Here is a 13,285-nt window from a genome sequence, read left to right on the forward strand (position 1 = left end):
GCCATTACCTTTAATTCCTTCAGGTGGTTCTTTCCCCAGTCTTGGCTCATTGGCTCACACACAGATGCATTCTCTGCATATCTGCCCCAGATTGGGTAAAGAAAGAAGGTGAAAGAAATGTATTTGTCAACTATAAAGTACTATTTGAATGTAGAGTTTGGGGTATCACCTTGATTTGTCTGCCATTCACTAATGTCAAAATCCAGAGATAAGTCTTTACCTTCCCCAATGCCTGTACTTCCGTGTCTCTCTTTCCTTCAAAGCTTACATACATTTTCTCCTTTCCTCTCATTGCCCATTGGTTCTAGCCAGGCGAGCCTGGAAAAATAATCAAAGAAAGAATTTTTCTTCTGGTCCTCTGGTAGTCACATTCTCTAGTCCACACTGCCTCTTTTGAATAATAAAAGTGCCTCCTGGGCACCGACCTTCCTCATCCCCAGAGCATAGAGCCAAAAGTGCTAACTCCATGTTACCGAGGAAGCCAACGCCTGATGCTGCTATAGGTGTTTGTACTCACTGTCTCTTCTACTCCTTGCCTTCAGAAAGCTCGCTTGCCCTGCCCCTCTGCTATAGCCCAGGGAGTCTGCAACCATGCCTGTGTTTTGGGGATGCCTCTGTTTTCAGAGACAAGTTATCCTAGTTCTGTTTCTTCCATGAGAAGAAAGCAAAAAAATAATGGGCCAGGGCTGCAGCAGGGTGAATGGAAGGTAGACTGAAGGCCTGAATTATCTAGGGCATTTTACGTGGTTGACATAGGGACTGGGGAAAGAAGAACAGAAATTGCAGCTATCTGTGTGTCCCAATTGTCTGACTCAGAACGACCACAGGCCCTGCTTGAAAGCGCCAGTGGCTGAAGGATCAATAACCCACTGCTTATACCCATTTTTGGCATATCAATTGGGTAATGTTGATAAGGGGTCAAGTAAAAAACAGGGACTATGTGGCTTGGAAACCAAAGAATGCCTAGGAACTGTATTCAGGGTGAAGCCCAACTCTGGCCCTGGGGCAGAAACTGCTGTTTATTTGGTCAGAGATGAGCAGAAACCTGTCATGATCTGTGCCCCAATTTGGGGTGATGACAGGCATCCTCGCAGTGCTTTGGTAATACTGTAGTTGATATTCTCTACGTACATTCCTATTTCAAGACTGTGCCAGGAGGTAGGATAAACCAAGTGGGATTGAACATTGAATATGAATTCCAGCATGTAAGGTCTTGTACCAAGTAGTTGATGAGAGCCAAGGATTGAATATTAGGATTGATGGGAAGTGATGTATTCCTTAATTTATTAATTCATTCACTAAATATTTATGGAGCATTTACTTGGGGCCAGGCACTAAGGGAAAGAGTTGGAAGACATTATCGGCCTCTAAGCAGATGAGAAAGGCAAACATTTGCATTAGAATATGGCAGGTACCAAGGAGAGGTTTGACACAGATCACTCTGGTAGCTCAGAGGAGCACATCTAAGCCAACCTTGGGTAAGAAGTGGATATGATGGTGGACTTCCTGGAGAAAGTGATGCCTAGGCTGGGTCTTACAGGGTAAGAATTGGTCATGTACAAAAAGTGGAGGAAGGGCATCCCAGGCAGAAAAATAGGGGCAGGATTCAGGGCAATGAGTTTCTGGAAGTATAAGCCGTTTATTTCATAGGCTGTAGGATTTCAATGTGAGTTGAAGCTGTTGAGAAAAAGCAAGTGTCAAATGAAGAAGGGCCTTGCATGCCATGCTAAGGTATTTTACCCCAAAGGCAGTGGGAAGCCCCTGAACAGTTTTAAGTAGAAGAGAGGTGTGACTGGATGTGAGTTTTAGAATCTCCTTCTGGGAGTGATAGGTATGAGGGCTGGGCAGCAGGTAAAGCAGGGAGCCCAGCATTTAGCATTGACCCCCTTGCCCTCCTACCTGTCTTTCTTATCCCTCTCTCTCAATAAAATCTATTCTCTAACTCTTTTCTGCCTTATCTAGTATGATTTCCTACCACTGTCTAATTTATTCAGGTTGACTCAACTTATCCAAACATACGCTCATTCCCATCTCTGTGCCTTGTTCATTCAGTAAACATTTAATAAGTGCTTATTATATACCAGCCATGGTTCCTGGCATGAAGAACCAAAGATGAATGAAACATGGAACCTACATTTAAGGAGCTCACAGACCAGTAGGGAGATACCCATGGAAGCACATTGTTCATATAGTATGGGATGATAATGGCCACGGAATGGATAAACATGGAGTACCATGGGCATAAAGAAAAGCGAGTCATGTCAGTGAGAGGCCCTCTTCTTTCTCTGCTAAATCCTGCCCATCCTTAGGCTTCTGCCTTCATTCTGTATAGAGGCAGGGCAATGTCTCTATACACTATACACCCATCACGTCTGTCTTCTAGTTAGAACTGTTCAGCTGCTTCCCACCGCGTTTGGGGTGAAACACGTCAGCATGGCATGCCAAGGCCCTTCTTTATCTGACAGGATAGTGTAATCGTTTGGAGCTTGGCCTCTGAAACCAGAAAAGATTTTAATCCTGGATCTGTCACTTATGAGACATGTGACCTTGGCCAGAAATTATTCATGCCTCAGTTTCTTCATCTGTAAAATGGGGCTGATGGCTGTATCGACTTCATAGGGTTATTTTGAAGATTAAGAAGTTACTATACATATAATTCTTTAGATTGTCCTTGGCATGTGAAAATTATTCAATAATTATTGACTATTTTTGTTCTCAGTTTTTATCCATTTTCTCAGCATTGATATCATGTCAAGAAACTTTAATTATTATTGTGTTACTTGCCCAGCTTTATATGTTGCCATATAATTTCTTTCAAGAATGATTATACAATAATCTTTGAAGGCAGCATACATTGTATATGTATCTGTACTCCTGAGAGACTCACAACTTTAGGTATGTCTTAGGGTGATCGGCCATCCCAACTTGCTCAGAATGTATGGGACTTCTAGTGTTAAAATCAGGGAAGTCCCAGACAAACTGGGACAAGTTGTCCATTCATATGCAGTGGGTCCTTCGGTTTTGCCTTCAGTTTTGCTTTTTTTTTTTTTTTTTTTAATCTCTTATTGGTCCCAAACTTAACTTTCAAATAAGCTTGCTTTGGCTTTGCCACAAATATTTATTTATTGTCTAGAAAACATAAGGTCAAAACCTCTGGGTTTCTTTGGGGTTGCCTGAAATTCCCTAGGGTTTAAAGTAGAAAATATGAGGGATTTCTGAAAAAAACTCTCCCATCTGCTCTCGGTATATTTACTAGAAATTGTGGACAACCCCATAAAAGCCTTTCTCAACCTGGCGCACAGCCAGGAGGTCTTTCCTGCCCATCCTTTCCCATCTCTCTTGTCATTTCCATCACGATTCTGAGTACTTTCTTCATTTGCTTTTCAGAATCAACGTACCCTTGGTTGAGTCAGTGGCAAAGCCTCTTTCCTCACACAAGGATCATGTGTTTCCATGAATGCCCTAAGTGGGGCCAAGGGATTTTTCCTCCTTTTCAAGTCCCACCACCACCCTATTCACCTGCACTGAGACAGCATTTGCCCTAGGCCATTGTTTTTCAGACAGCATCCCTTAAGGACCCACTGGGGCCTCTAAGGATTTCTGAAAACGATGACACGGGTTTACTGAAGGCTTGCCCGTCTTCCTCAGTACAACCGAGAGTCTGTGTCAACAGCCTCCGAAAGTTTCCACCCCAGTGCATTAGTTCCCTGGGGCTGCTGTAACAAAGCAGCACAAATTGGGTAGCTTAAACAACAGAAATTTATTGTCTCTCAGTTCTGGAGGCTAGAAGTCCAAGATCGAAGTGTCAACAGGATTGGTTCTTTCTGAGGGATATGTGGGAGAATCTGTTCCATGCCTCTCTTAACTCTAGTGGTTTGCTGGCAATGTTTATCATTCCTTGGCTGGTAGATACATCCCCTGATCTCTGCTTCATCTTCACATGGCATTCTTTTTGTAAGGACACCAGTCGTGTTAGATTAGGAGCCCATTCTACTCCAGTAGGACTTCATCTGAACTAATTACATCTGCAATGACTTGGTTTCCCAAAAAGGTCACATTCTGAGGTTCTGGAGGTTAGGACTACAACATGGGAGTTTTCAGGGTTGGGGGCAGGGAGTACAATTCAATCTTTAATGCCCAGATCTTCAGGTGAGTCCAAAAAAAAAAGACAAAAACACCCAGAAAACAAAACAGAACAAAAAATGAAAACTCCATGGACACTAAAGGCCACATCTCCACGGGCAAAGTCATTGCTCATAAATCCATTTCAGTTCTCTCTCACTTTGCATTTGATACTTTCCTGCTGCCAGATTTGCATCCTCACCAGTAACCACTTGTTTACCACTCTATAGGGCATTGTATGACTGTAGGGATATTAAGAAATATGATAGACACTTGAGTCACCAGTTCTAAATCAGGGAATAGCAAATCTTTTTTAGGGGAAGCCTGCTGAGGAAAAGTTGAATCCATGGCATATCTTTTACAAAGGCAGTGACTTCCATCCTGATGAATAATAATTACAAGCTGGTTGCCTTTTTAAATGCTCTAGAGAATACCATGGTGTGTACAGACAGGGATTGGAGGAGTGTGTGTGTGTGCGTGTGTACCAATGTGCGTGTGCAGGCAGGAACAGGATAAAATCACCAGGCTCCTCCCCAGCCTTCCTGCAAACATTAAGCCTTCACTGGGTGCGCAGAGAATAGCCTGCCTCTCCTCTCTCTGGGACTGTGGCTGCTTCCTTCTGTCGGCTCCCTGGACTTGCTGACCCCTTCCCCTGCAAAGAGATAGCTCTGTTCCAAAAGATAACCACCAGTAGTTACAGGGAACTTGGCGGTGGGGGGAGTCAAACAAGTCTCCCAGTTATTGTTTCCCGGGTGTTCGCACATAGAAACACAGACGATCTTTGTGGATGAGGTATTTCTGACTCTGGCAGTTACAGCCTGAGATGTGAAGGCAGTGATGGATCATCGCAAGGGTGGGGAGTCTCAGTGCATGGGGACGGGGGTTCTCGCATGCCTCCTCGCTTCTTTCCAGGGACACCCCACCTCTGAGAAATCCCAGGGACGGAGGAGGCACCTAGCTAGTGCCCACTTACGCCAAGCTGCCAGGCAGGCTGCTAGCTTGCTGAGAAGCGGCAGGCGAGCCTGGCACTCAGCTCCTCCGTGCCGGATCAGGGAGCTGTGGGCTCAGCACCTACGCCCTGCACTCCAGCTCTGGGCAGCCCCGGGTGGGCTGGGGGAAGGCGCGAAGCTCGGTCAGTGCCTGCAAGTTGACTTTCCCTCACTGTTGCTGCTGGCAGAATACCTACACCAATGCGGACAAGCTCCTAGAAGCTGCAGAGCAGCTGGCTCAGACCGGGGAATGTGACCCCGAGGAGATCTACAAGGCAGCACGACACCTGGAGGTACGCATCCAGGACTTTGTGCGCAGGGTGGAACAGCGGAAGCTTCTCCTGGACATGTCTGTCTCCTTCCACACACACACCAAAGAGGTAAGGCAAGCTGTGGGAAGGGAGCCTTGGCTGGTATGCACAGAGGCCTGGGTGGTCTTGGGGATACTAGCCTCCTGACAGTGATGATGCTAATGATTTGCTCCTGATGACCTGTAGTTAGGTCTCAACCAGAATGGAACAGACTTTTTCCCTTCTCATCTCTAGTGAGGAGGGGGCCACAGAGGCAGGTCGCTGAGGGAGTCTGCTAGAGCATTCAGTCCGCAGCTGGAGAAATCTGGGGATCCCTGGTGTAGAAATAGTCGTGGCAAGAGGAAATGTAAAATCACAGACTCCCTTCCCATCCTGGACCCACTTTCCCTTGGTTGCTGTTTCCTGGCAGAACTCAGTCCTGCAGAACTTTGATCATCTTCGCTACCAGCAAGAAGCATACAGAGTTTACAAATGTGTTCTGTGTTTTTATCTTTCTAAAAAAACAGAGGATTAAATTCTTCTTAATGGGGTCTGCCAGAGGGTAGTGATGTTAAAGTGAGTTGGTTCTCAACTTGCCTGATGGTGGAGTGGCGGCCAGTGAAGGAAGGGGGACTGAGGTACCCTTCATGCAGGAGGAAGCCAGCTGGGCTTAAATCTGGGCCCGAATCATTCACAGAGTGGAGACGGGAGGATGGATTAGGTTACACTGTTGGCAGGGCAGAGGGGCTCATAGAGAGGAGGAGGGTTGCAAACCTGCAATTGCTTTTCATTTCTGATTAACATGGGGCACTCTGAAATTGAGTAAGTAGCCAGCAAGGAGGCATATTTAGCATCTTCTATAATAACACCCTTGGCAGATGAACTCATTAGGTGTATGCATGCTTGTGTTCCCCCAGGTATTCATTTTAATGGAGTATTAATTAAAGTTTGATTGCTTCTCAGGAAAAAAAAAATTAACCCTACTTAATTAAGTTGATTTTTGATATTTGAATTGCATTAAGAAGCCTGGTTGTTACTACTTCACAGGCTTTTCTGACACTTGGTGGGAATGAATGCAAATCATTGCAGTGCCTATCAGAGAAAAACATGAAAAGATAATGTTTTCTAAACCGAGATTCCCCAGGCAGATGAAGGGCTGGCGAGCTCCCTGAAGATGGCTCTGCTTCCTCTCTGTGGGACCCACAGCCACTCTCTGATGAGTGTCTGTAAAGCAAGGGGATTAGCTTTAATCCAGGTTTTCCTGCCTGGTTGTCTGCTTGCGTGTGGTTCACCCAATTCTTAATAATGGTTTCAGAAACCAAAGGCTTGTGTATTCTCTTTTAATTATGAGCCTGTGGGTGATGGAATGGAGCATGAATGAACAGGAGTCATGTTCCCTATGAGGGCTGCGGGGGTGCTCGCTGCCCAGGGAGGTGATGGATGAGGTTAGTTTAGCTATATCTCCCACGTACCGTGCATGGAGCCAGAAGGCTGAGATTCTAGTCCAGATTCTGCTGCTATAGAACCATGTCAGCTTGTGTACATCACTGTGTCCCTGGTCCTGGGACCATCGCTAAAATTGTGCAGGTGGATTCAGTGGCCCTGAGACCCCTTATAGTTCTTATGTTCAAGATCCTTTTTCTTCTTCTCTCTTCTTTATTTGATGGTGATAATAACAATAATAAATAAGAGTAATTAAGTCTGAAGTAATACAGGTGACTTACCTGACCTAAGATGTGGTTCATTGTAAGCACTCAATGTATAGTAGGTAGTATTTTTTTTTTAATTGGGTACCTACTCCTTGCCAGACACATGGAATTGTCATGATAATCTTATGATTAGATTTTCTTAAACATATTTTCAAATGGGGAAACTCAGGGTCACAAAAGAGACTGTCTACACGTGATGGAGCTTCTCACCCAGCAGAGACTTCACCTGTCTTCCTGAAGACTGCTCGTGCTTGCCTCTGCTGTTCCACACTCTCTCTTCCTGTTTTCCTCTGGCATCTCCTCCCCTCCTCTGCTCTTCTTCCTTCTCCTTTCTCTTCTTTTTCCTCTGTACATTTTCAACCCTCAGAGCAGGGCCTTGATGGGGAGGGTAGATCTTAGCTGAGAAATGCAAAGTGTTGCCAGGTTGGGGGTGTGGGCTCAGATGCTGATAAATACTGTCATAGATCCTTCCTGCCTAGTTATAGCTAATTTCTTCCTCCTTCCTTTTTTTTGTTTTAAGTAGGCTCCATGCCAGTGTAGAGCCCGTCGTGGGGCTTGAACTCACAACCCTGAGACCAAGACCTGAGCTGAGATCAAGAGTCACTTAACCGACTGAGCCACACAGGCGCCCCTTCTCCTTCCTTTTCTTTCTTCCTCTCTATCTGCATAGAGTCGTTTGCTGCAGAGTTTTTGCATTAATGCCACTGTGTAATAGAATGTTGTTGTAAGATATAATTTTGAAGGAATTAGATAGAGCCGCCTGTACAGATTTCTGAGCAGGAACTGAACATCCATCTTCATAAATGATTTAACCTAGGCTTCCCATGACTCCCCAGGCTGAAGTTCATAATTTTACTTTTTCCCACTTCCTACATCAAAAGATTTACTCTAATTAGGATCAGAGAGGAAACAGGAGGAAGATAGGAGAAAGACACCCTCCAGGCCCATTTCGTCTACAGGTTGAAGAGTCTGTTTAATCCTTTTGGCCCTGCCTCATGACTTCTTGGTGACCATGGGAGTCTGGAAGGTTAAAACCTTCTAACCATTTTATTGCAGTGTTCTTCATAATTTGAATAATTAGAAACTATCTAAATAGTCCATGTTGAGTGATTCATTAAACTAATCACAGTGCATCTAGCTAGCGAAATATTATACAGTCATAAAAATCACATTGTCAAAGATCATGAATAGCATGAGAAAGGGCTTGTAGTATAATACATAAAACACTGTATATCCAGCATGACCACAATTTTGATACACACGTAGAATGAAGACTAGAAAGAAGTATACAAAGAAGTTAAATGTATGGGTGATTTAATTTTCTTTTGCATTCTTTTGTTTTATAATTTTCCTTCAATGATATGTTTGATTGAAAATCCATAACAATCCCAATTATGTTATTTTACAAAAATAAAATTTCTCATCCCAGTTGGAGAGAAGAGCTACACTATAAAGAGAGATGACAAACCTGTGTCGGGACCTGCTTATGTTTGCAGAGCCTCAGCTATTCGTATATATTGTGCTGAACTTTCAAATAGCTTCTTTTTGCCTGGGGACAGGAAGGCAGCTGACATTTTGCTGGTCTCGAGAGCTAGGGAGGATGTAGGGAGAGGGATTTACCCAAGTCCTCATTTTCTTTGTCCAGGGAGAAGGCATTTGTAGCAAGTGTCATCTGCTCCGCAGAGATTGTCCAAACAGAATTCTCTTTCCTTGCTGTGTTTCCATGGAAATGCTACAATTGCCTGGTTTTCAAAATATCCATTTTTAGATATTTTTGTAGTAATAATATGAGAGTCAAATTAACTAAAGAATGTGGCCAAGATAATCAACCTCAACTCTTTATTACACAGCTTAATTAAATGCCCGTTTCTCTTTGTTTCTGAACTTGTGAAATCATTCTTCCGTGCTATTTGAGGCTCAAAGAGGCACGCGCGCGTGCGCGCACACACACACACACACGTCCCACAAACACCTCAGACACTCACATGTACACATGTTCCTCTCCCCACCCATGGTAGAACCAAAACTAAGTCAGTCTTCCAAAGGGATGATGCTCTCAAGAAACAAGACTGCTTCAGCCTCTATTTCAATTGCCAAACTGTCACGGTGTTTGTTTAAGAAATAAAAGCTGGTAGTCGATGCCAAAGAAAAACTATCTCTTCAAAACGAGGGAAGCGTGGTTCACCCTGTGGAGCTGGACATCTGAGGGCAGTGGATTGTATCAACACAGTGCTCCACAGCTGTGCAGGTGGAACAGCCAATCAGCAGGGGAGAGCGGTAGACTACCTCTTTCCGTAACCGCTCATCCATAAGCCTCATTAGTTCTACAGACCTCCTAGTGTCTCCCTTCCTCGTCCCTCCCTGCCTGCCTTTTTCCATTACCTCTTTCTCTGCAGGCAAGATGGGCTCCATGGGCTGGCCCCTCCTGAACTCACTGGTTCACTCTTAGGACCAACTTTATGTAGTGCATTCAAAGCCTCCTTCAACTTGACCTCTGCTAAGGTTCTAGAACTTCTCAAATTAGGTCCATTGTTTGGATTCAAGTATTCAGGGCCACAGCCACATGTGTTCTCTGAGAGGAAGAACACATAAAGCCATCTAAGTGTATCCGTCCACATGGACCAAGTAATTATTGCCAACCAAAGAGCAGAGCCCTGAAGGAATGGGTCACGGTACAGGTGTGTTTGACCAAGAAGAGCATCTGGAAATGGCTGAAACATGAGAGTCATTCTGGAAGCAGTGGATTGAAGGGAAAGATGCAATGCTAATGTATTAGACTCTCCATAAGCAGAGGGTAAGAAGGTTTACCCTAGGGGAGAGAAACCAAAATGGAGAACAATAGGGAAAAAAAGCCACGTGGTTGCGGCTACCAATTACCTCACACACTCCATGATTTTATCTCGTTTTGGCAGTCATTGCTTGTGGTAGCTTGAAGGGACAGACCATCCTGACTGGGTCTCACTGGCTGCCTGATAATTCGTAAATTAGTAATAGGAGTGGCTCTCCGATGTGGATTCTTTTCAAAGCAATCCAGGCATGCTCTTCAGGGGTCAGTCAGATGGACACATACACAGAAGGAAGCCCATAGGACATTCAGATAAGAAAATTGCAGCCTAAGAAATGGAATATTGATCCTTACTCATAGTTTAGGGACACTAATGTTCCTTTCTGTCCACTTTATGTATGCCTCAGAGGTGCTGGTTCAAAAAAGTGCATTATGAGCCCGCAATTTAAATGGGCTGCTCCTCAGAGGTGACTGTGTACATGTGGCCCCATGGGATTGCAAGTGGCTCACAACTCAAGCTTTCTAAGTTGCAAATAGTGTCTTAACTTGGTGTCACAATTATCCTCAAACTGGTGCTAAAGTTTCTGGGCTTTGGATGTCTCAGTGTCTAAGCTGTGACTGCAGTGTTTCAGTTTAGACAGCCATTTCTTTGCTACCCTCTTCTTGACATCAGCCTTTGAAGAGAAACCATAGCAAGTTAGAGCTGGAAGGGATTTTAGAGACAAGCTGGAGAGCCCACACATACACGTGCATACACACACATACACTCACCAGTTTAATTATGAAGTAGTTGAAGTAAAGTAGTTTTTCCATGCTCAAGGAGTAGCCAGACAGGGGCAGAATCAAGAATTATCATCAGTAAATATCAATTCCATTCAAGAGCTCTTCTCCTTCTGTTTGTTTTGTAACAGAAGGAAAAATAGAGAAAGATGTCACTAACCCTTTGTCTTTGGTGCTGTAGTCCCCTTCCCTATCTCCAAGCCAAATTCTCTTTAATCACTAGCAATTTTATTTGACATTTTATCCTCTTGAAGGTAGACCAGCACTTCCTTTTCTTATCAGCCTGCTAACCACTGGGCTGAGCTGCATTGAGTATTGTCCTTCATCGTTTATCCCTTAGCTGATCTTCCTTAGCAGTAAGTAGGTTTGATTCTGCCTTAGGCAAGAGTTTGTTTATAATATAGTAGAATATGTGAACAGAAATGTGAGAGATCAGTTTCAATTCACTAGTCAAAGACTGTTTTGGGGGAGGACACATTTTTCTAAAGATACTGACTTCAGAGGTCAGAGTGTATCCTCAGATATCCCTAGTCTTTCCCTAGTCCCTTTGTTTATAACACTGATAACCTCATTTTTATCTGGTAATTTCTGTGGTCAATTTCTCTGCCCCTGCTATTTAGCTGCATGACCATCAGAAGGAGGGAGAGCCGTGAGGCACGGTGGATTTCCTCAGAAAAAAAATGATGCTTTCTTCCCTAGACGGACACCAGAGGTGTTCAAGTTTTATTAAGAATAAGGGAATGGGGTGCCTGGGTGGCTCATTCAGTTAAGTGTCCGACTCTTGATCTCAGCTCAGGTCTTGATCTCAGGGTCATGAGTTCAAGCCCCACACTGGGCTCCATTGGGAGCTGCTGGGTGTGGAGCAAAAAAAAAAAAAAAAAAGACCTCTAAACTATCAAGACATTAAAATAGCCTAAGGATGGTACTGAGAAGAAAATTATCTTAAATCAAATAAAATTCTCAAGATCCCTATAAGCCTCTTTTCTGTCTCTTATTCCTGTAACAGCAAGTGCCAGCCTTACCCTGATCAGTCTTCCATCTCAATGCCTGTCCTCCCTTAAGACATCAAGTTTCTTTTCTTTCTCTTACATGACTTGCTTGGTGTCCACAGTTTTTTTTTTGGCTGAGTCATTTTTTTTTTGAATTTTTTATTTTATTATGTTATGTTAATCACCATACATTACATCATTAGTTTTTGATGTAGTGTTCCATGATTCATTGTTTGCGTATAACACTCAGTGCTCCATGCAGTACGTGCCCTCCTTAATACCCATCACCAGGCTAACGCATCCCCCCACCCCCCTCCCCTCTAGAACCCTCAGTTTGTTTCTCAGAGTCCATCGTCTCTCATGGCTCATCTCCCCCTCCAATTTCCCCCCCCTTCATTTTTCCCTTCCTACTATCTTCTTTTTTTTTTTTTTAACATATAATGTATTGTTTGTTTCATAGGCACAGGTCTGTGATTCAACAGTCTTACACAATTCACAAAGCTCACCATAACACATAGCCTCCCCAGTGTCTATCACCCAGCCACCCCATCCCTCCCACCCCCACCACTCCAGCAACCCTCAGTTTGTTTCCTGAGATTAAGAATTTTTATCTCTCTTCACATCCTCTTTTCCTTTCCTTTCCTTTCCTTTCCTTTCCTTTCCTTTCCTTTCCTTTCCTTTCCTTTCCTTCCCTTTCCTTTCTTTTCCTTTCTTTCTTTCTTTCTTTTCTTTCTTTCTTTCTTTCTTTCTTTCTTTCTTTCTTTCTTTCTTTCTTTCTTTCTTTCTTTTTCTTTCTTTCTTTCTTCTTTCTTTCTACTTTCCTTCCTTCCTTTAGAAATATCTAGACTTTTCAGTCTCTAGGCTTTCCTTAGACATCCCAGGACAAAGCAGCAAAAACAGCAAAGAGAGGCCTAGCTCAACCTAGCATACTGAAGGACCAAATCCAGTGTTGATCTTTTACCAATTCTAGTGGTAAACACTTTACCAATTCTGCCTTCTAGTGGGAACTGGAGGCGCTTGCATCAAAAGTATCTTTTAAATATAATATCTATCACTTCCCACATGCTAGGCACAGTTTCTAAATGATATATATAGATACAGATATCTATATTGATAGAGATATAACTTGCTTATTTGTGTATATGTACACACAGACATACACACACGTGTCAACTTATTAATAATATTTACAACTCTGTGGGGGTAAACACTATTATTATCCCCACTCTACTGATAAGGAAAACTGAGGTGCAGAGAGGGTAGGTTATCTGCCCAAGGTTGTCTAGCTGATATGTGGTAGAACTTGGGGCTTAAAACTCTTAACCATTATGCTCTATTGCCTCTCTATAAAATAATTTATAAAATAATAAATAATTTTTCAGAGAACCCATTATCTTTTACCCAGGGACTTCAGCACCTGTAGAAAATGCTTTTGCTCTCTAGGCAAAATGAAATAACATGAAGCAACAGCAGCCAATATCCTGAACTTCCTGGTTTCAAACTGATTTGAAATAAATACGTTCATACATGTAGGAATATGTATCCCAGCTTCTATGGTCTGGAAAACTTGTTTTGTGTTTTTACAATAAAAAAAGGTTTTTTGTAAAGGAAATAAACTGAA

The 13,285-nt window shown here is 43.3% G+C and overlaps 1 protein-coding gene across 15 annotated transcripts in view; it reads left to right on the plus strand.

The window, feature by feature from the left end:
• The window catches only part of KALRN (kalirin RhoGEF kinase), a 655,214-nt gene that overhangs the window by 330,349 nt on the left and 311,580 nt on the right, over nt 1–13,285 (plus strand). For all 15 annotated transcript variants that reach the window (XM_064572015.1, XM_064572061.1, XM_064572104.1 and 12 more), the window contains one exon: nt 5,300–5,491. In XM_064572015.1, coding sequence (XP_064428085.1) covers nt 5,300–5,491 — 192 coding nt within the window. The remainder of the gene's footprint in view (nt 1–5,299; nt 5,492–13,285) is intronic.

The sequence above is a fragment of the Mirounga angustirostris genome, unplaced genomic scaffold (assembly GCF_029215605.1).
Source record: "Mirounga angustirostris isolate CCGP_5_RB_7025 unplaced genomic scaffold, mMirAng1.0.hap1 SCAF_1, whole genome shotgun sequence".
Classification (NCBI taxonomy): domain Eukaryota; kingdom Metazoa; phylum Chordata; class Mammalia; order Carnivora; family Phocidae; genus Mirounga; species Mirounga angustirostris.